The sequence below is a fragment of the Branchiostoma lanceolatum genome, chromosome 19 (genome assembly GCF_035083965.1).
Source record: "Branchiostoma lanceolatum isolate klBraLanc5 chromosome 19, klBraLanc5.hap2, whole genome shotgun sequence".
NCBI classification, from domain to species: Eukaryota; Metazoa; Chordata; class Leptocardii; order Amphioxiformes; family Branchiostomatidae; genus Branchiostoma; species Branchiostoma lanceolatum.
In genome coordinates, this window is record NC_089740.1 from 14,862,649 (window position 1) to 14,885,082 (window position 22,434).

General features: G+C 44.6%; 2 protein-coding genes across 3 annotated transcripts; both read right to left on the reverse strand.

The window, feature by feature from the left end:
* Positions 1-9,131: 9,131 nt before the first annotated feature.
* Positions 9,132-18,392, reverse strand: LOC136425536 (uncharacterized). Of its 2 annotated transcripts, none has more exons than XM_066414454.1 (17): positions 18,250-18,392; positions 16,082-16,165; positions 15,614-15,728; positions 15,058-15,163; positions 14,803-14,860; positions 14,552-14,591; positions 14,308-14,353; positions 14,094-14,155; positions 13,301-13,396; positions 12,733-12,801; positions 12,260-12,323; positions 11,645-11,721; positions 11,136-11,217; positions 10,698-10,755; positions 10,225-10,250; positions 9,907-9,986; positions 9,132-9,673 (listed from the first exon to the last, which is right to left on the reverse strand). In XM_066414454.1, the coding sequence occupies exons 1-17, from the start codon at positions 18,308-18,310 to the stop codon at positions 9,583-9,585; spliced, it is 1,215 nt and encodes a 404-aa protein (XP_066270551.1). In that variant the 5' UTR covers positions 18,311-18,392; the 3' UTR covers positions 9,132-9,582. The 2 variants fall into 2 exon arrangements, with proteins under 2 accessions (XP_066270551.1, XP_066270550.1); XM_066414453.1 differs by having other exon boundaries at positions 13,301-13,391; positions 14,089-14,155.
* A 1,835-nt stretch (positions 18,393-20,227) lies between these two features.
* On the reverse strand, positions 20,228-22,109 carry LOC136425196 (tripartite motif-containing protein 3-like). The gene has a single exon (XM_066413992.1). The coding sequence runs from the start codon at positions 22,098-22,100 to the stop codon at positions 20,262-20,264; it is 1,839 nt and encodes a 612-aa protein (XP_066270089.1). The 5' UTR covers positions 22,101-22,109; the 3' UTR covers positions 20,228-20,261.
* Between the last annotated feature and the right edge of the window lie 325 nt (positions 22,110-22,434).

The following is a 22,434-nucleotide window of genomic DNA, read 5'->3' on the forward strand; positions in this document are numbered from 1 at the left end:
ACCGTGGAAAGTTTATTCCCGCCTTTTTTGGCTCGAACGATCGCGGAGGCTTGCGGGGCGGGGCCGTTACCATGGGAACCTCGTAGTAGTCGTCGGACGGTCTGGTGACGTCACCTACGACGTCAGGTTTAGGGTTGAGGCTTCTTCGCGGGGATTTTTGCGGCGCCCGCTTCGGTTTTACCGGCGCTTCCAGGTTCCCTGGCTTGTAGACCGTCGCGTAGGGCGGGTAGCTGCCCCCTCTAGCGGGCTTTATCGGTGGTGCAGTCGCCTTTTCCTTTTGTTCCCCAGCCATCTCGGGCGTCTTGACGATCCCCTCGTCGATCTCCGCGTAACACGGATCGGGGTACGGCTGTTGCGTTTCGATGCGGTCCCGCAGCAGAACGTCGGAGTACCCGTATGGTGTGACGTCATGAACGATGACCTCCTTCCCAGGAGCAGGTGGAAGGATGTACCTTCCGCTCGGGACGGGGGGAGGGGAGGGTAACTTGGGTTCACTGACCCCGCTCTCTTTCAGATGTTTGGCGAGCAAAGGTTCCTGCACACGCCTCCACTCTGCGTCTTGTGGGACGGGAAACGGGCAGTCGGCGGTTTTTCTGAGCGGTTTCGAGGGAACTGGCCCCACGGGTTTACCGTAGTTAGGTGGAACTGGCCCCACGGGTTTGCCGTAGTTTGCGTCCATCAGACTTGTCTTCTCCTCACCTACGCGGAAAGTGATGACGTCAGGATGGGGCGCGGAAGGACCCAGCTCCTCAGCTGGCCGTTGCCTGGAAACAGAGGAAAACAAAATTTAGCTTGATGGCACCGGCCACTAAAAATATGAAAATTTAAAAATGAAAAATATAAATAAAGAACTTTAAAATGATAGAAAAGACAGGGCAAGAAAGTTCAAACGATTCGTAAAAGAGAAATAATGTATGACAATGCTCTTTTTTAACCAAAAAGATGTACAGAACAAGCGAAAAGACGCACAAAACGATTTAAAAGACGTACGTAACGAGTGAAAAGATGGACGAAACAAGGCAAAACTACGCGTCTCCTTTCAGACCAACCCAACCCCGTGCCTGCCCTTCCCGGTCTTACCAAGCTTGTACTTACTGTGTAAAACTGGTATGTTAACTTTACTCCTTGAGGTGGTTTACTGGTTATACGAAACGAACAACCCCGTGCCTACCGTATCTCCCTGCCCCATGACGTACAAAACAACTTAAAATGCGTACATAACTACTTAAAAGGTTGACAAAACGACGCAAAACTATACGCGCCTCCTTTAAGAATTGAACCACATCCAACCCGTGCCTACTCTTCCCTGGGTGAGTGATATAAGCCAGAGTTTAACCCCACCCAGCCCCGTGCCTACCGTTTGTCCCCGCCCCTCCGCTTGCTCCAGCACCACCAGCCGAGGCACAGGGCTCCGGCCAGGCTCAGGATCGCCACCGTCACGGCAAGGAAAATCACCACGGCGTTACCGGACCCGCCTGGCACCTCTGTGGTGGTCGTCAGGTCTGGGGGAAGTGAAGGTTTATTTGATTGTTACTTTTTTTGAGAGTCAGAGAGACAGAGATAGAGCTAATGTCTGCACATATCTATATCGTATATAGATTATCAATAAGTGTGTTGGGTTTATTAACCACGTGCATGGTTAGACGCCTGAGGCCTAACCATGCACGTGACCGATGGCCTAACTTCCCCTATGAAGAATGATCTGACCGCTGAACTGCATACACTCCAGTAATGTCAAGATCTGGTACTTTTTTCAATACATCTCTATTAGCTTTATGTTTAAGAAAGCGATACAAATGTATTGAGTACAAATTTGGTACAAAAGGCGCTTACTTGCACTACATCCGGGGCCCTCGCAGCCACGGTGTGTTGGACCGAGGCCTGACGTCATCACTTCCGGCTTGGTGCTCTTCGTCTCTCGACCGACAGGTGGCGTAGTCAGAGGTGCTTCGGGCGTCGGCGTTGCCGGGCAACGATCTGAAGTTTGCAATATGCAATTTAGAATCTCAATACTTAACACTTTTTATTGCATTTTAGTACAAATATACCAAATTTTGGAAAATTGTAAGAATTAATCATAAAAAGGCCTCTTAGTTCCTCTTTTGGGAGTATTGACCTCATCAAAAATATATTTAGTGTTTTTATAATAAAAATGTCGAATTTACTAAATAAACTAACCGGAAGCATCGACGGTTAAGTACTGTATGGTCCATCCCCGGAAGTGACGTAGCTTCTTGTTGGGCTTGTCGGAAGTGACGAAGTTGACGTGGAGATCTCGAAGGGTCGAGACGAGACAGGTAGCTTTCTCCTGACCACAGAAGGCTGGAAATGCAGGGAATGTTATCTATGTCAACTGTAGTGGTTATTACTCCGGGAAGGAGGAATACCTCCTTCTGGGAGTATTGGAAATGCCTTTGTTTGCGCAAGGAGGTTTACGTTCGCAGCTATAACTCACGATCCCGTCGTCGCACTGGTGTGTAACTTGGCATATCGTTTGCCTGGTTCTGCGTGGTGATGCACAATGTCTCTTTTACACCGTAACTACTTTAATCGTCAATACAATATCGTAATTGCACCCCTATAATTAATGGCAAGGGCCACTGTCCTGCCATAGCGGCCATGTTATAACCCGTTACGCTTGTTTTGTAATTAGAAATGGTTACAATTTTGTCTAAGAGATATAGAGAGGCACGCACACCGACTCAGGGAGAGAGATGGTAAGAGAGAGACGGGCAGAGACCAAGAGAGACCTACAGAGAGAAAGAGCGACATACAGGCAGAGAGAGGGAGAATTGAAGAGAGAGAGGCAAGCACAGAGTGAGAGATGGGGTAGAAAAAGGCAAAGATAGGGAGAGGCAGAGAGAGAGAGGCAGAGGGAGAAAGAGCGACAGAGGGAGAAAGAGACAGAAACAGAGACAGAGAGGGAAAGAAACAGACAGAGAGAGAAAGAGTGAGACAGACAGAGAGAGAGAAAGAGTGAAAAACAGAGGGAGAGCGTAACAACTTACTCCAGTGCTGGTTGCCGCTCAGGTCCCGGATGATCAGGAAGTCCTCGCTGCACTTCCCATCCGCCTCGCGAGGGGGCAGGTCCATGTAGCGGATTATGACTTTGATTTTCTTCTGATGTTTCGCCTGGAAATGCAGTGCATTATGACTAAATCTCGTCGAAAAATATCCAACATATTGTGCGACGCACACTGTACTGTTATATTGCACATTTACCTTGCGCCCGCCTAAGGATAAAAAATTCAGATAAAGGACTATCATAGCTTTTAACATGTACATGTATATGTATATATATATATGAATCTATATTCCAACATACACTATAATCTTACATTAACAGTATTAGAGTCTTACCCATATCCGCCACACACAGTCCAGTTTCTCTGGGTAACCGGAAACTCCCGGCAGCCTTGGCGATTGGAGAACACCGGAAGTCAGTGCCCCGCCCACATCCTCGGGGCGTCCAATCGTCTTCCACCTGCACGCCTCGGGAACTACTGTAACATCAGCCAATCACAGATCAGTTAATAATAATGAACAGCCAATCACAGACAAGCCAACATTACAACAACTGAAATGCTGCCACTTCCAAACAAACTGGATGTTTTTACATTTCATTCATTTATTCACTTTTGTTCCTTTCCTCCTTTCTTTTTCCGTTAACTATTTCTATATTCTTTCGTTCTTTGCTATCTTTCCTACTTCCAATAGTTCCGTTCGGTGTCGTCATTTTTCTTTTCCACCTTTCTTTCTATTTTTCCGTCTCTCCTTTTCTTTTTCTATCTCGCATTCTTTCATCCCTTTCTTTCTATTTATTATCTCCTTTCGTTTACTAGCCTCTACCAGGCTCCAGAGGTGGCTGGAAAGAGTAGCAATTGGCCCAATAGACAGATGACATGCCAGAGGAGTACGCGTGTAAGCCGGTCATAGAATTACAATTTACCACCTCAGGAGGCCAACTGTAGTCCTATAGCCGGCTTACTACTCTGGCATGTTATCTGTCCATTTGGCCAATTGCTACTCTTTCCAGCCTCTCTGGAGCCTGGTAGAGGCTACTAGTTTTCGTGTACCGCGTGTGGTTGTTGTATCTGTACAGCGTCTAGGATGTAACATGACCCTCTGGTCACGGTGGCGGGGCGCCGCACAAAGAACAGGAAACCGCGCGCCTTACCTGTGGAAAAATATCCTCACCCGTACCTGTCCTAATTGATACCTGTTCATATTAACACCTGGTTGTGGTTTTGAGAAATAGAACGGTGTCTAGGTGCAATTCTAACCCACAGGAAGCACTCGACACGATGGCCTTAACAATGAGAAAAGAATCGCGTTTCCTGTGTACCTCACTCCATACCTGTCTGCGTGATCACCTGTACCTGTCTGTAGTTTAAAGACGGACAGGTGTCTAGACAGTATAATCTTAGGGAATCCATTTACACCGTGGAAGTATGAGTAAGGGGGTGAAGTCTGCCATCTCTGACTTCCTTGTTTTCCGCGAGCACACAACATACCAGACATCAGCATAACGCGTCCGCACACAGACGGACTGGGTGACGTCACCAGACAACACGTCATCAGGCAGGTAAAAATAACCCGTAACAGAACAACCTGCCCACTTCCGGTTCCGGTCTGCCGCAACATAACAGGCTCCAGAGCAGGTGTTCAAGTAACAGACTTCTAAAGTAGTCTCCAAGCAGATGTAGGGAAGAAAAATCACAACGTTTTTGTCTGAGTCTCATTTTTTGGGTCACGCAAAATTCCGCTTCCACCCGTAATGTTACCACCATTTTTTTCGTTTCAAAATTTAAAAATACACTTTTTCTTCTTCAAGATGTGTATACTTTATTGAAACGACAAAAGCACATTATCAGGTACTGAACAGATATTCTTCAACTTGAAACACATAAGTAAATACAGCAAAATCAGCCCCGGACAAAGTTACATAACGATGACCAACCTCAAAAATTATTTGCAGACAGGGGGTGGAAGGAATGTAAGTGCGGCCAAAGGCGGTTCTATTTTTAACCCAACGCCCCCGTCTTTTCTGTTGCGCCACAGCTTTGTTTATTTTAGCCGTCTAAGTTTCAGTATGACTCCATTCTGGGGTTTTCAGAACGGTTGTTTTGTTTACAAACCGTCTAACTTTCATCCCACGCCAATACAGAGCAAGTAACATCTACTACTAACATAATTCTACCAGGGTACATATCTCTTTCAGGCCACCCTGACAAGATACGTCCAAATAGATCTCCAACCCGACGTTACCAAATATAGTGCACTCCTGTATATCTAAACTGTGCATACCTGGGGGTGCTGCAATAGAGAGCTCTCAGACCCACTGTTTTCAAAGTGGCAGATTTATGTAACCCGGCGAATCAATATCAATGGAGGTTAGATATTCAGAGGACACACTCTAAAGCTTGCACCGTTGTTCTGGTGTGTTGATGCCTCTGCCTGTTCCCATATTGACGGGAATCTACTAATAGACAACATGTTACAGTAAGCGCTCTGTGCCTCGAAGCTAAGTTAGAAAGAACGTTTTAGAAGTTATATTAGATAATCTTCCCTTCCTGTATCTGCTTGGAAATCAATAGACTAATCAGACATCTCCAGGGGTATTTCGCAGTTGAGCTCCTGGTTCCAATTTGTTGGTAACTGGGTCAATCCTGGGTCGGGACATCTCGGTTGGGACTTAACTCGTCTTTCGGAAGGGACGTAAAATAGGGGTCCCGTATTCGATGAGGTGCTTCTAGCACTGAAAGGGAAAACGAAAGGCTAGCATCCCCTTCCTGTAAACACATACCCTGCTACTGAAACAGTAAGGAAACTTGCTGTCCTATGTCCTTAAGCACTAAGCACTTAAAGGCAAACGAGTACACATCTCCGGTCAGTTCCGAGCCGTGTCCGCCCTGGCTTATCATCTCCGCCATCTTTCTGACCTCTGCTTATCAGTCCCGCCATGTTTGTGACCTCTAAGATTACCACAAGGAGACTTGTTATCCCCCTCCTTATCTGCACGCCATGGCGTGACCTTGAAGGATCTGCGATTTCCGTAGAGGTCTTTCCCAAGATGGCTGCTTTGTTGTTGGGAGTAGATAGGGCGAACTTTTCCTGTTTCACGCCTTTCCAGAAGATCCTCTTTCCTTTTCTGATGTATTGTTTTGATAAAATGTTGTATCAAGCGTTTTCGTTATTATTCATATCTAGTGTTACACCATTTAGCGAAGAACAAGTGTTGTTATGATGAGGTCTCAATGTCTCAATAGAAATAACATTTTGTTTGTTCGATCTTGTCAACATACATTGCGTTGCAAAGATATCATTGAAAGGCCCTCATCTTTTTCTGCTGTTTATATCATGTTTCAGGTCATCACAAGCAAAACAACAGAGCAGAGCAATCTCATGCTTGATATCAAATTTGTCACGATATCATGTGAGCTTGAGGTAATGATATAGTAACTGAACATTGACGTTAAGTAGCGTTCAGCCTAAAAGGGCCGAGCGCAAATGCTTTGGTATTAATACAAGCAACAGACAGACAGGTGGCATTCCAAAGTTACTTAAGTAGTAATTTTGCACAATTAGGAAGTCCCGTGACACCTACTCCAAAACAAACACACAAAAGAAACGCTTCCTGTCGTGAATATCTCCTAGTCTGGAATGGCCGTCAACAAAGCAATGTAGAGATGGCAGACTCTACCCCTTACGCGTATTTCCTTTGTGACGTTTGTAGTCTCACAGACATACATTTCTCTGGGTCTGCCTGGTAACGATGTCTTGTGCACACACGCAAACACACAGACACGCACAGAGAGAGAGAGAGAGAGAGGGGCAGAGAGAGAGAGAGAAAGAAGAGAGAGAGAGAGAGGGGGAGGCAAGAAGCACACACGCAAACGCATAAAGAGATCTTTCTCTTGCATTTATCTTGATTTGGTACTGGGCAACATCCCTCTTGTTGGGGTAGAGATAGAGGAAGAGAAATACAAAGACATGAAACACACACACAAACAGACACACTGTGTAGAGAGAGGGGGAGTGAAAGGGACGGAAAGATATGCAGACACTCCAAAAACAATACTTCACTCTCTTGCGGATGAGGTAACCAGGAAATAAGAAAAGACGGACATCATTACTAATATTTAATCAACCAATCAATCAATAATTTAATCGGTCTTCACTTATGAAACTTAGAAGATGAAACCCATTCGATTTTGATCAGTTGATTGTTACTGCGTGGCAACTTTTGTGAGAATATCCCAAAGCTAAGTAAACGGAACCCGAAAACAGATCTGGTGGCCTGCCGAAAACATCCCCTGACTCAGAACACCCACATGGAAAACCAAAACAAAGGATCGAACGTTACAGACATGTAAACAACACGGGACAGGGTCGGCAGACATGTCAGACATGTTTTCCACTTGTTCCCGATTCCACTCAGAGTAAAATCACCGTTAAGATTCCTTTCACGACATGTGGGGAAGAAAGATATAAGAAAAATAATTTTTCCTTTGTTCTTTTTGTTCTTGACGTTTCAAAAGTGGCCGAGTTTGAGATACAAATTGGACCTTGTAGACGTGTAAACAGTGGGATTTGTGAGACAACATGTCAGACATGTTTTCCACAAAGAGGAGTGCAAGAAACAGAAGTTTTCCTTTCGTTCTTGCTGATTTTGGCGTTTCAAACATTGCTTCAAAACCGGCCGATATTCCAGATACCACGCATAAATTCTATGCCGCAGTTTTACATGACCTATACGCAAGAGGCCGGCTCGCGTTAAACACTCCAACATGTTATCCTGGCACAATTGGGCCAACTCTAGCCCCGCCATATGTGGTTTGTCAGGACTCATCCTTCCTACACACAATGAGACATCGCAGATACAATTATCCAAACACCGTAGCCTCGAAAGCAGAATTCGCGGCGTGAGCTTTGTTTTTACAATGTTGCCATTCTTTAGCTGATAACGTAGCGTCTTCTCATTGCTACAGTGTTCTGATGACTCTGTATGTCACACTGTAGCGATCGAGAACACCCCTTCATATCAGAAAAGCCGTAACACGAAAAATCTAGCCTCTACCAGGCCCCGCGGATCGCTGGGAAAATAGTAGAAATCGGCCAAGTAGAATTAATAGAATGCTAAGGGAGTCTGGGCTACGGAAAGAGGGTCCAATCTGCAATCCAAGGCAAGTGAAACCCTGGTAAATATTCTCCCTATAGCCGGCGTAGTTAGTCTGGTAGAGACTACGAAAACTCCCACCGTGCAGCCTACAGTAGAGACTATATAAACAACGCCCCGCGTCCCTTCCGCTATCTCATGTCAAACTCAAACTATTTCTCAAGAACCGACCCTTCAAACTTAAGAAACAGCGTTGTCTCACCTTGTCCCGAGCATTGTGTTGCTAAGACACCGAGAAGAATAACCAGTGCGGACAGGTGTCCCAAGGCGTCAGCCATAACGTCTTGAAGGTTTCGTCCCGTCTGCGAAGTGTTGTTGTCTTGAATAGGCTAGAAGCGTGAGTGTGCTCCTAACAGGAAGTCAGTCAGTCAGGGCAGTGCCTTAAGGCATGCCCAAATATGGGAGTGGGCGTGACGTCAGAGCGGACCGTACCAAAACCGTGCGGCGGGGATGTTTACTTAACGAACCAATACTGTTCTCGGAATCGGAATTCATCTCCAAGCAGATGTGTGGGTGAATGGTTACGGTTCGTTTCGCACCTCTATTTGCGGCGTTCAGTGGTGTTTTCTGGTGTTGCTATGAGCAGATAACGACAACGGGGAATGAGCCCTCACCATCATGAGCAGACAGAGAAGAAGACACACGTAGAACGTACATATGTAACGTAGAAAACGCCGTAAAGAGTCCTACAGAATGCGTCAGTGCCTCATGGTCTCTCGCAGTTTACACAAATGTACGTTTGGATATTTTGAGCTGCAGTCCTTGGATTTTACGCCAGGTTATGGTAGAATAGAACTGGCCTATGACAAATATCATTGCCAACGTTTTCTATCACCAGACAGTTTGATTTCGTACCACACATCGTATATATGACTACGCATTTAGGAAGCGGTAAGAGGACAACTAAATGTTGTATCACTTACGGACATAAAAGAGAGAAAAAAGAGCGTGCTTCAAGCGCAGCATAGTATCGTCTTTATTCACTTTACATCCATTTACAAAAATACATTGCACATCTCTTGGTTACATAGATAAGAATTCATAGAAATTCCCTGAAATTTTATAGCATCAAATTTTCTCCAAATTTACATCTCGCTTTGGCAACATTTCTTCAGTTGTAGCGTTGGGCGCGGAGAAGTCAGTTTTCTGTTTCTCGTGAACATGTTTACATGGTTACATTTCCTAAAATCATAGCAACGAACATGTGAATGACCAAAATTGTTGGCTTCTCTGTTGTTTATGTATTCTTTTCTTCTGTTCTTTTCAGTATTCTGGTCCTCTTCTCAAAACTTTCGAACCATGACACCAATGCAAAAAGAAAAATTGACGAGAAACACAAATATGACTTTCCGACGCCCAACACGTGACATGCACAGTGCACTGCAGTATCCTTCTGCGCATGCTCACATGTCGGGGCCGCCGCCACAGTCCATGAATCCCAGGTAGTTCAGGGTGTCAGAGTCGGGGATCTGGTTGATCTTGTCCTTGGTGGCGCTGAGAAAAGGTCAAAGGTGAAGGTCATGAGGTCAAGAGTGAAGGTCACAGGATCAATGGTAAAGATCATGAAATCGAAGTCGAAGGTCATAGATAAAAAGGAAATTTGGAACTTCCAACATGACTATGATTCACTACAATGCAAATATGCACCAAAATGGCGTCGATGACGTCACGTGAACACACTCTCTACAGAACGTTGGTATCCTAGCAACCGCGTGACGTGTACTCACGTGTTCTGCAGGAAGTCCTTTACCTCCTGGGGGGATGGGACGGTGGACTGGCGGCTCATGTACTTAGCAACGATACCGGCCTGGAGGAGAAAAATGTTTTGTAAAACTAGCTTTAAGGACAAGGCATGGTATATGCAAACAGAATGTATAACCATATCTATCTATGAGAGGTATTGAATGCATTAAAAAGTCGTACCAGGTGTTTCCGGATCAGCAAAAATTATCAATCATATTACCAATAAAGCAAACAATCTGCAAAGTGTTGTTTTTTTTTAGTACAAAGCTCATGAGTTTGAAAGAATGGTCAGCTGTACTCACGATATGCGGGGCAGACATGGAGGTGCCTACGGGAAGGAAAAGAACGTCAGGATATAAGAATTATAACGTCAAATTCTTTTTTTTTTGGCATTCAAAGTTTACAGACGTAAAGGAGAACGCATTAGATCACAGCAAGTTAAAAATGATAGGAAATGTATCATTATTACAAGTTGGTCAATCTAGATAATGATCACTGAGTTTAACATTGTAAGTTCTAGGCTATCTACAGATTCTACACAGATTCTACACATCGACCATTTGCTGCTTTTATATATACATACGCACAGTTCCAGCGCCCTCCAGACCTACAGTTCAGATAAAGATCGCAAGACGTCGCTGTGGTACTAGCTGCTGGTAGCGAAGGCGAAAAGCGGGTTCGAACGTTTCTCCGCGGCCAGCGACTTAAAGGTTATCAGAACCAATTTCTTAGATCTTTGCTGCTACTATGTGAGACTTAAAGCGCATGCGCGAACCTGAGATGGTGTTGTCTGCGAACTGCCCGCCGATCCAGGCGGAAGTGACGTCTAGACCCTACCGGAAACGACAGGAACATTCAAGGTGATTAATACCTGATTAGAACACCAGATCATCGGCCAGTTGGTACCCTGCTTTATGTCATGCCTGGGCCTGATACGGGTGTTCCGGACCGTGTGATAACTATCCGGATCACATAGGGTTCGGGAGGGTTATCACACAGGCTTCCATAGAATATTTCGAATGCATTTCATGGGTGGAATACCCCGTGTTGTATTCTATATTGACATTATGAGCGTATTATTAATTGCGCCAAATGACAGTTACTCAAGCAACTGGACGAAATTTTGAAACAGTCATGGTTTGCTTGTCTGTTTGTTTGTTTGTTTGTTTGTTTGTTTGTTTGTTTGTTTGTCTGAGAGAGCATGTTTGTTTACCGGTGCGATGATGTCCATGCACTCTCCGTAGTTGGAGAAGAAGCAGAAGTCGTCCCCGTTGTCTGAGCAGCCGACAGAAATCCTGTAGGGAAACAGCGCGTTAAAGCGTTCCTAACATAAATACGGTGTGAGATTATGAAAAAGACAGAAGACTTGGGATTAAGAAAAGGAAAGAGAATTGCACGGGATCATGTTGACTAACTCATAAAAATGAAGTCGCGACGTTACCGTTTTACTGACATGAAGCAACATGTGTAAGTGAAAAATTTCCCTAGAATTTAGAATATTTATCTGTATAAAGATTTTCTTGGAACGAACACGCATTCTCTTAACGCTTTCACAAAGTGAAGTCGTATCATCTTCCAAAACGTGTATAATCTGTCCCTTGAAAAAATTCTACATTAAGCTACCACAAAACCAGGTGTTTTTTCAGCGCATGCCACTATTCACATCATTATTATCATAATGATAAGTTGATAATTATAAGTTATATCAATAAGTGTCCGTACGCCGTGGGTTCGCTGGCGGGAGAAACGTTACACGCCTCCCAGCCCTCGTTGCCAGCAGCAACCACCATAACCACGCCCTGCGGGAGGAAGTGACAATTGCACAGTCATTGTATGGTACAATATTAGGGATGTTTGTTCTTCAGAAATTATGGGTAGGTGAGATAGATTCAAACCCAGAAACTATCATGGACTCTTGTGAATGCTTGGGTCACATTTCCAATCCGGTGCCCAGCCGGGTAGTGTTTGGGAACAAAATGTATGATATAAAAGACAACCAAAAACACAAGACGTACCAAAATTTATTCAAGAGCATAGGTTGTGCATATTCATTGATATACATTTTAACTTTTCGTTTCCGCAAACAGCCCGGCCGGGTCCCGGCTGGGAAATGTGACCCAAGCATAAGGGGGAAAGATCCAATAGTTATTGGGAGGCGATGTCGACAACTATGGATTAACTGTTGATATATCAATATATTGATATCATTCAGCTCATATTCATACTCTTAATATATCAATTTATCGATATTACATACTGTTAAAAATCAATGATATCAAAGGGCTTTGTATGTACGTAAATGCGAGGATAGATACAAAACAGCAAACCGGTACTCACCGCTTCCACAACCGCCTTCACAGCCTCGTTCATGGCATCGGAACGACCTCCGCCTAGCGACATGCTGTAGAACGACAGCATTTCTGACAGTCAATCGAGGCAACTTGTAGCCTTTTACATGCAGCTTCTCAACAAGTAAATAAAGAAATTACACGAAACAGAAATAAATAAAAAAAATTAAAAAATGTGACGGTTCTCAGTGGCAAATGTGCTAGATGTTGACACAACGTCAACCAAATCCGCAGTGTTCTTTTTAGCACACAGTTTGACAGATTAACCGAATAGGCTCGGTGGCGTCACTCCACCGTCCGGGAAGGTAGTGTAAAGTGCCTCTCCCCAAGGTCTCTCCCCAAGGGCACAACGTCGGGGCATGGTGAGTATCGAACTCGGGACCTATTGATTCCGAGTTCAACGCTCTAACCGTTGCGCCACGCCGACGTCACTAAATAAACAAACAAACAAAAATAGCTCACTTTGCCACAGACTTCTTGTTGTTGCCCGAATGCTGCTCCCCGGTCCACTCCACGCCCTCGATAACTCCGCTGTAAGATAAGATTAAATGTTTTAACTATAACAATATAATAATAAACTTAAAGGCCACCATTGGAAGTTATTTGCTATATCATGGCCCCATCGGCAATGGATTAACATATTAAAAGAAATGAAATATATATGTTTTTAACTACAAGAATATGATTAACGGGCCACACAATTAACTAGACAGTTGGTTTGAGGTGAACATTGTGTGCTCATGTCAAATGGGACTCAGGCAAAACATTTATGTAATGTACCAAACATTACATAATCTTTCAACTGCAGGCGAGTGCTGTGTTAGCCTTGGTGGCATCCTCTTAGCTTTAGCCTTACTCCACTCCCTCGGTCGCTCCCGTAGCCAAAAAGGCGCCCGGGCCCAGACTTTTTGGTTAATACGGGACCGACCGAGAGAGGAGAGTAGAGCTAAACAAGATAGATGGCACCCAGCCAGGCGAGTGCTGTGTATGTAGTAGTATGTCAAATCACGGGTCTTGGAGAAAAACTCACGCAGTGGATCCGGAGCCGCTCCTACTCAGCACCTTAACAGCGATAGCGGTCGCCTTCTTAGCCAGACCCCAGGCGTCAGACATCACCGTACCTGCAAGGAAGAGAAGGAAGACATGCTTTTAGAAAAGCTGACCATGCGACCATTGGGTGCTGTGGATGAAATTGTGCAAGGTAGTTTGTTAAATGAGTGCAAGTTAGTGCACTTAGTCTGCTGAATGTATTCACTGGTACTGTATGGTTGCGTGCAACTCAACAGTTTGGGACAATGGCGACCGTACCTAGAAGGCCAAGGGATAAAAACAAAAGCCCTGTATGAGAAATTCCATCCAGTAGCCTTTTCCACTGACCCCATACATGCTACATGTGTTGCAATTAGATGTTGCAAAGAGATTGGTACATGTTTACTAGTATGTAAAGTCGGGGACAGGAGCTTCCGGGCTGTCACGGTGGTTCGAGTGGCAGAGGAAATGAAAGGAAAATTGATGCAATCTATTATACACAAGTAATGTCTTAGCAATCTTTCTGTGCCTTACTATGTTTATATACACCTTTCATAATCATTATCACATCTTAAGAGGCAACGGGATGTGTTTGTTGGATCAAAACTTCTATCGTACTTACCGGCCACGGCTTCCGAATTTCTGTCTCAGGGCCTTCAACTTTAACATATCGCCCACCCACAACATATGTGCGTCTCGCTGTCGCATGCGCAGTCTAATCCGTGAACCGGCTTATTGTGAGGTTCACATCTCACATACGAGTATGATGCAGTTTCCGGTCGTACTTACCGGCGACGTGAGTTCCGTGTCCGTTCTCGTCCGTCTCCGGACTGGGCGTGTCCACCGTGTCAACACCCTGGCAACCAAGCGGAAGTTACGTCATCACACGTCATCAGTGAAATAATCCATGACCGTCCAAAGTTTGTTCAATATTAATGTGTGGTATTGGTGAATGTACTATTACTTTTTTTCGTATGTACATGACGATAAAAGTTACAAGTATCTTACCCATTTCGCTCTGCCGCCAAACTCGGAGTGCTCGGTGTAGATACCGCTGTAAGAAAACGCACACGTATGTTGAACCTTTCAGACCACAGAAACTACAGGAACGCCTCGTGCTTGAATATGTAATTCTCTATTCACGAGTGAATACTGAAATGAAACGCCGCGAGTTACGTTTCTGTCTTTTCTCAACCAAGCCTTGCCTAGTTGCTTTATATAAACACAAACAGGAGTCAAAATTGTTTCTTACGTATCGATGATGTAAGCGTCAACACCTTCTCCATCTCCGCCTGAGGTAAAAAATGAGGGAATTTGTTCATTTGCTTCATTTTTTGTTGTGTTCATTTTCCTATATGACTTTCCTACTAAGTGGTTCTTTCAAAAGAGAACTGGAGTAAAATGTGTGTCAAGAAGCAACGACCATAGATTAAATCCCCAGTGCATTTAATGGAACATTCCGATCTAGCTAGATCTTTCCGCCATTATTTTGACCTCACTAACCTTGGTAGTGGTAGATTCCATCCAACAGAAGGTCACGTTCGACGGTCCTGACCAGGCCCTGTACGGAGGGGAGGGGGATGTTAGTGATAGCCAATGAGAGCACAGTATAATTCCTATGCGACTTTTCATTGGTTACTTGTTTCTGTACCTTTTCATTGGTTATCTTTGCTGGGACGAGTTCGTTCGAAGTAACATAATACGAAAGTTTGAGATTTTGCAGAATTTGAATCAGCCAATAGCATCCGTCGTACTGACCCAGGTGGCCTCCAATTGGTCCTGGCACTGCGCCTGGTAGGCCTTCATCACCTGATTGGCTTCGATGTACCGCACCTCCGGCTGTTCCGCTAGATGGCGTATCATCCTAAGACAGACAAGAATTTTAAGAAAAATCCAAAATCCAAAAGAGAAATGATAAATAAAAATTCATGCACATATCGATGCATTTGGCAAAATGGGTGAATATAGTCAACCCCAAGCCATACAGAAAATACATCCATATAGTCCCGATACATATGAATGATTCTGAACCCTCTTACGCTTGGAGGAATTGCTCGCTTTTCCTGCCATAGGTCGCTGGTTCTTTTCCCAGGCCGAGTTACATTAAAGAATTACAAATGGTGCATACGGCTTCTCTGCTTATTGCAAAGAGTATGGAAGTGGAATATACACCACTACCGATGGACTAGCCCCCTGCTGTAGAATATTTTGTGCTTGATCTATGATCAAGTCCAAGGCTAAGGAAACTGAGTTATGGGAACTTATACACCAGTGGATGTGCATGCAGAAGGAATTTAAGAGGATAATGTCTCACTTCTGGTTGGTGCGGATGGAGTAGGCCTTGAACCAGCGGAAGTTGTGCTCGAACAGGACCTTGGTGTCGTTAGTGCCCGTCAGGAGCGTCCTCACGTTGTTCATGTGCTTACCAACTGGAAGGTATGAGAAATATCTTTAAGATCATGAACTACAGTCAAACGTGGCCACATAAGGCACTTCTATGGTCAAAGTAAGCAGGTGGTCACTTCTGACAGGATTCTTCCTAAGAGAAATCATCTAAGAGCCCACAACAAATGACAAAGTGGTCTATATACCACAAGTGGTCACAAGATCAGGTCTAATTGCGGCTAACTATTCTACTTTTTTTTCTTAACACAGATGATACAAACTACTGGATTTACAACCGTCCAGCTAGCTAGCTAGTACAAGCTAGCTCCAGATGACACAGCCGCCTCATTTGACTTCATGTGTAAACAAACAAACAGAGAAACAAATATTTACCCACCTGCGTAGTCTGTGAGGTTCTTGTGCAGGACCACGATGTACTCATTCGGGATGGCGGTTTTGGAGTCCAGCCGGAGCATGGGGGCTGAAATACGTAATGAATAATCGTATACAAAGTTAACATTATGTACATGATAAATACTTACTTGGTTATGTCGACTCATTCTTTTCCGATCTCGCTAAATAGTTGTAACGAAAGATGACAGTGATAAAGACACAAAAATACGCTAAGACATTACGCTATTTGAATAAACATATGAATTTCTACTTTCCGTAACAGGTGCATTTTTGTTTCTCAGAGTGTTGTCCATCATATCTTCAACATGTTTCTAAAGTGACCACGAGTGCGAAGTCTGTCATGACATGTTCCCACCGCCCACACACATGTCCTCAGCAGGTGACTTTGCGATCTCGTGACTCTAGGGTTACGCGGTGGGTTTTACCGACTTGATGGTTCGGTATGTTTTGATTGAATCCCAATAAGTCTTACGGAGTCGGTACATAGATGTTGCATAAATTTGTCATGTACTAGTCAATGCATTAAGCAAAACAAATATTACTTGGAAATTTGGACATGTTGCAACATGACTCGCTAAATTTAGCAACAAAACAAACTATATCGAATTCTACCGTTATGACATTGAAATCAATTGATCTTTCGACAGTAGAATATAGATTTCTTTTCTTCCCAAGGACTCAACAACAGAAGTACTGATAAACAAATGGGGGTATAAAGTCTGTGTATTGTATTCTTATCTTATCTAAAGTCTGCAGGTCGTATATTTATTGATTACAACATGGATCGTGGCATGACATGTTTGTGTTTTCTTACAGAAATCCTTTGGCTAGCACCAACAACTATCTTCGTTTCTGGTAAATATAAAAAATAATTATGAATCAATCGTATTGCATCACGTAATCGCAATGTAAGCGTCGTATGAAATCAATGACTTTTTTCTGAGAACGACTTTGTTTGTTGAGTAGAAAGTAATATGAAATGGCCCCTGAATAGGAATGAACCTTGAACTTTTAGAATAGCTTTGTTTGTACGGTTCTGATTGATTTAGTGTTCGGGGCAGGTCATATGCTGTGTCATGGGGTTGTCAAAGTTCGTGAGTGTTTACTGAAAACTGTGATTCACACGGTCGGGACGCCTATTGTTTATATAAAGGGTGAGTCGAGGCCGGGAGTATATATTGATTTTCATTGTTCGTCTTTTCTCTGTTATTTTCCATTGGCTTTCGAGCAAGAATTTACAAAAAAAATCATTATGACAAATAAGATATAGGCAAGTATTATGGTTTAGTTCAACTTGGTTAATTTTGAGAGAAATACCTACAAAAGTTGCAAATGTTTGGAGAAGTTCTTGCTAAGGCTGTCGCATGTTGTGCTAAGGAAATGCTGAAAACAACACTCAGGTCACAAACGACGAGGATTTGATTCAGTTAACTTTGTTTTGTGCAACACGGAAGTTGTGTATACGGTAGGGGGGGGGGCATATCTCGACGTTTCGCATTTGAACTCTCCGCTTTTTCCTTGCAATTAAACGTCACAGTTTTTACACAAATACAGACAACAAATGTAGCTCTTAGACTACAAAATAAAAGTATGGTAAGTTTTTGTATTGAACAAGGGGCGAAATCGTCTGCATATTAGGTGACAATACTACAGGTGTAAACAGGAAGTGTTTGAAGTGACCGACCCACAGGTAAGACTACAACCTGGGTTGCAAATAACACGACTTAACATGACACGAACTCGTTGAAAATGAAATAGACTCTATTCTAAGTTTTCATATTTTTCTTTTACACATACTCGGTCCCGAATCATTCTTTGGTTCAATGCCTCGCGTAGAGTCTGTATGTAAGAAAGCTGTGGTCGTCTCCACATGCAGTTATGCATATCGGTACGGGTCACACCGCGATCTAGATCTACAGGTATTGCAGGTATTTTCTTACGTGACCATGCTATGTTAAAGGCAAGACATTATTTTATGTATCCTGCCATTTATTACGACATATTATATTATATTTCTGCACTCGATAAGGAAAAGAACGGGAAGTTACCCCCGTCTCTATACAATAAGATACAAGTAGTCTTTACAGGTGGACTCTTGCGTAAACAAGGTCTTCTGAAGATAAGACATTCTTAATAAGACTCGGCACTCACCTGTTGCTATGGCGACCCCTAAGACGGTGGCTAGGACGACCAAGACGTGGAGAGACTTCATGTTGAGTGTGGACGGTCGGGAGGACGTGTGAGACAGAGCGGGTACGGGGCAGGCCTGTGGTTGTGGAGCCCGCGGCTGTCACGGGACGGTCACATGGGCAGGGTAAACAATAGGGTCAGAGGGGGCAGGTAAACAATTGGGCAGAGGACAGGAGTAGTCTAGATAGCAGGCTTCTTGAGCTGCCCGGATAGCGGGGTAAACAATAGGGGTCAGGGGGTAGGTCAACAATAGACTACATAGCGTATTCTCCACCAGGCCTTTCTAATGGGGCAACGGTAGTCTCTACCAGACTAACTTAGCCGGCTATAGGGAGAATATTTGCCGGGGTTTCATTTGCAGGCTCACCGTGGATTGACTTTACTGGCTAATTATTCCATTTTCTGCCAAAGTCTACGATCCATACATCCGTAGACGAGCCTGGTGGAGGTTAGGTCAACGGGCTGTGTTTTACATCTCCGTTTACTATACAGAACAGGGGGGGGGGGGCAAAAATAGACTACATCATGAACAGGCTTCGCGTTGTATCCACCAGGCTTTCCTAAGGGGTTCTGGATAGTCTACATACCAGGCTACACGGGCTGTGCCTAAGTTCAGCCGTTAAGTATGGGGGAAAAGGACAGGTCAACAATAGACTACATGGCGCGTAGTTTCCACCAGGCCTTTCTCCTTTCTAAAGACTTCCCTGGCAAATCATTCTTCCTATTTGGCTAAATTTGACTATTTTTAGTCAGCGTAGTTAGTCTGGTGGAGACTGTGCTTTAATCTGTTAACAGTATGGGGACAGAGGACAGGTTAGGAGTAATCTACATATCAGGCTTTGCGTCGTCTCCAGTCTACATACAAGGCTCCATAGACTACATAGCATGGTTCGCGTAGTCTCTACCAGGAAAGCCTGGCTTCTTAGGCTGCGCTTTAGTTCAACCGTTAACAATAGGGGACATAGGACTGGTCGGGGATAGCCTATATAGCAGGCTTCGTAGGCTGACCGGTTGGCAGGGTAAACAATGGGGGGTAGAGGACAGGTCAACAATAGACTACATAGCAAACTTCGCGTAGCTATAGCCTTTACTAGGCTCTACCAGCCTCCGCGGGTCGCTGGGAAAATAGTAGAAATTGGCCAAATAGAATCAATTGTATGAAGGTTGTCGGCTACAGAGATAGGGTCAAATATTGTAACTGCAACTGCGAATGTAACCCTCCATGGCCAAAGTCCCCCGGCAAATGTTCTCCCTATAACCGGCGCGGTTAATCTGGTAGAGACTAAGCCTTTACCAGGCCTTCCTATCAGGCTAACAGACTGTGTTTTACATAGTGGACAGCGGCAGATCAACAATAGAGTACATAGCAGGTTTCACGTAGTCTCTACCAGGCATTTCCTAAGGGGTAAACGGGCTCTGTTTTTACTATACTTCAGCCGTTAACTGTGTTATAGACTCCCCTGACAACTTAGTCTTCCTGTTTGGCTAAATTTGACTATTTTAGTTTACTTATACAGTTGAAAGTTACAAGTGGAAAGTTTAGAAATAAAACTGTTGAGGCGGGGGTGCATGGCCCAGGCAGGTACAGGTAGGGGCGAATCATTACTGCTAGTCACTTGGAGGAAGGCAAACAATAACGTGTTCATGTCAATATAGCCTGCACAGTAGGCTCCGTAAAGCGTTATGATACCGCTGTTTCGTTATTGTTGTTGTTGTTGTCTAATAAATAATCTCATCATGCAATTGTAGGATGCTTTCCTAATTTTCCATAGTGTTTTACTGAAGCAGTGCGTGCAAGTGTCGGTAACTAACACAGGCATGGAGAACAGTTTCAACAATATACGTTCATGCATTATTGTACACAGATTTATTGGGTTTTATTACGTAATAGTTACAGGCGGAAAACTGTTGTTTGTAACACAGACAGTAACATTTTCTTTCTCCGATTATTTTGATCACCTCTATGCATGAAACTAGTGGTTAAAAATAGTGACTGTCATGTCTTCAATATCAGTGACCACTAGCTGTCCCTGTGGTGTCATGGCAACAGCAACTGGCCCATCCATGTCTGTAGTGATGTGTTTGAGGAATTTTCCTGTCTTGTCAAACATCTCCACACGACAGTTCCACCTGTCTGCCACAATGATGTTACCTGCCCTGTCTGTACAGATGCCCATGGGCCCAAGCAGCTGACCTTCACCACTTCCCTCACCCCCAAACTTGTACAGAAACTGTCCTTCCTCATTGTACACATAGACACAGTGATTCCCAGTGTCTGACACAATTAAGTTCCCTTCCCTGTCCCCAGTGATGCGCACTGGATACTTCACCCCCTGCTGCTGACCCACAGTTCTCACAAGCGTCCCATCTGGTCTGAACACCTGCACTTCACCCTGTGAGTTGTCCTCATTGTTAGCGTCCTCATCCCCATTGTCTCCTGTTGTTTTTGTGATGAGGATGTGGTTCCTCCTGGTGTCCACGGCAACGCCTCTGATCTGCCCTGTCTCCTGTTGGTCAAACTTCCTCAGCACCCTGCCCTGTTGGTCGTACTGCACCATGTACAACACAGACTCTATAGTATTCCCCACCACCCACAGGTTCCCCTCCCCGTCCATGGCCACATCACCTGGGTACATCTGCTCTCCACCTGGCGTGACTGTTGGGAACTGCCTGACAAATGTTCCCTGTAGAGTGAAAACTTGGATTCTCCCATTTTCCCCATCTGACACGAAGATCTCCCCCTCTTCTGACACAGTTACTCCAGTAGGCCCAGTAAGTTGACCTGGTTCTGAACCCCTTTCACCAAATTCCAACCTCTGTATTGGCACCACAGGGTAGCTTTGGTTACCATGGTGATGACCCATGGCAGTTGCGACAGCACCCCTTTTTGTTGCACCTGGCACAGTTACCTTTCCCAGTGTACAGGTGAATTTCTCTGTAGGCTCAAAGACGGCAGGGAGGGTTGGTACTCGGAGTGGCACCGTCTTTTCTCTGAACTTCGCCACTATATCGTCTAGTTTGGATTTTCGACTGAGGAACTCCCTATCTTCTCTAGCCATGTCCCGCTCGGCTCCATCACAGGCAGAAGACAGTTCAGCAACGTCAGTCAGAACTGCATCTCTTTGGCTCTGTACGGCTCCCTTATTCTCCCTGTGTTTCGTCTCAACTTCAGACAACAGATGGTCTTTTTCCTCCGTGAGCTTCTGAATAACTTGATCACATGCTTGTCGGTAGGCTTCTTTGATTTTGCTGTCCGTCTCTTGTTTCTGACCGTCCAGGTTTTTCTCTTCTTCTCTCAGCCCTCTGATGAAGCTACAGTAGACCTCCAAGATGTTCCTCCCTTCAGTGATCAAGTCTCGGACTGGACCTCTACGCTGCTGGATGGCCTTTCTTAGGCTCATTGTAGGATGTTCATCATGGGTTGCTTCAAAACATTCATGACAAATTGGCACTTGACACTGTTTACAATAGAGCCTCACTTCCTCAGAGGGGTGGAAGCTGCACCTGTTTCCAGACTGGGGTTGCTCCCTCGTTTCCTCTGACAGCGTTGCCTGAGTCTGCAACCTCTCGCACAAATTTGCCACAATATGGTTGTCGGGTAACCCAGCGACCCCTTTGCTCGGCAACTTTACTTGCTGGCGACAGTTTGGGCACTGGAAGGTCACTCCCCTCTCTGCATGGTCCCGCAGACAGTCCTGACAGAAGGTGTGCTGACAGGGCAGCACCTTGGGCCTGGTGAACAGCTCCAGGCAGATGCTGCAGGACAGTTCTTCACGGATTTGCGTCCCCAAACTTGACGGTGCAGCCGCCATATTGTTATCCTTCCCACTTGTGACGCCATGACGTCATCTCAGTGTTAGGTATCGGTTCTGCCTTCCCGCCCATGAAAAGCAGGTGTGTTTGCTGGCTTCTTGGTTACAAAGATCGGGTTACTGACTTTATTTACTGTTACAGTTGGCTCTGACAAAATAGGATAAAATCTTCAGTCTGGTAAACACCTCCAGGCAGATTCTGTGGAGAATTTGGCAATTGGCATTTAGTTCCTAAACTTTGGCCACATATCAGTACTATTTGCTATTGAAAGAGTCAGCAATACGCTGTAGATGTTTACTAACTTGCTCGATATCCAAACCCACTATACGGTTA

Bases quoted from the DNA above. Each gene is read 5' to 3' on its own strand.
- LOC136425536 (XM_066414454.1), bottom strand. From the start codon at position 18,310: ATGAAGTCTCTCCACGTCTTGGTCGTCCTAGCCACCGTCTTAGGGGTC. The intron at 16,166-18,249 runs GTGAGTGCCGAG...TACGTATTTCAG, and splicing joins AGGGGTCGCCATAGCAACAG to CCCCCATGCTCCGGCTGGAC. The intron at 14,354-14,551 runs GTAAGAAACAAT...GTTTTCTTACAG, and splicing joins GACGCTTACATCATCGATAC to CGGTATCTACACCGAGCACT.
- LOC136425196 (XM_066413992.1), bottom strand. From the start codon at position 22,100: ATGGCGGCTGCACCGTCAAGTTTGGGGACGCAAATCCGTGAAGAACTG.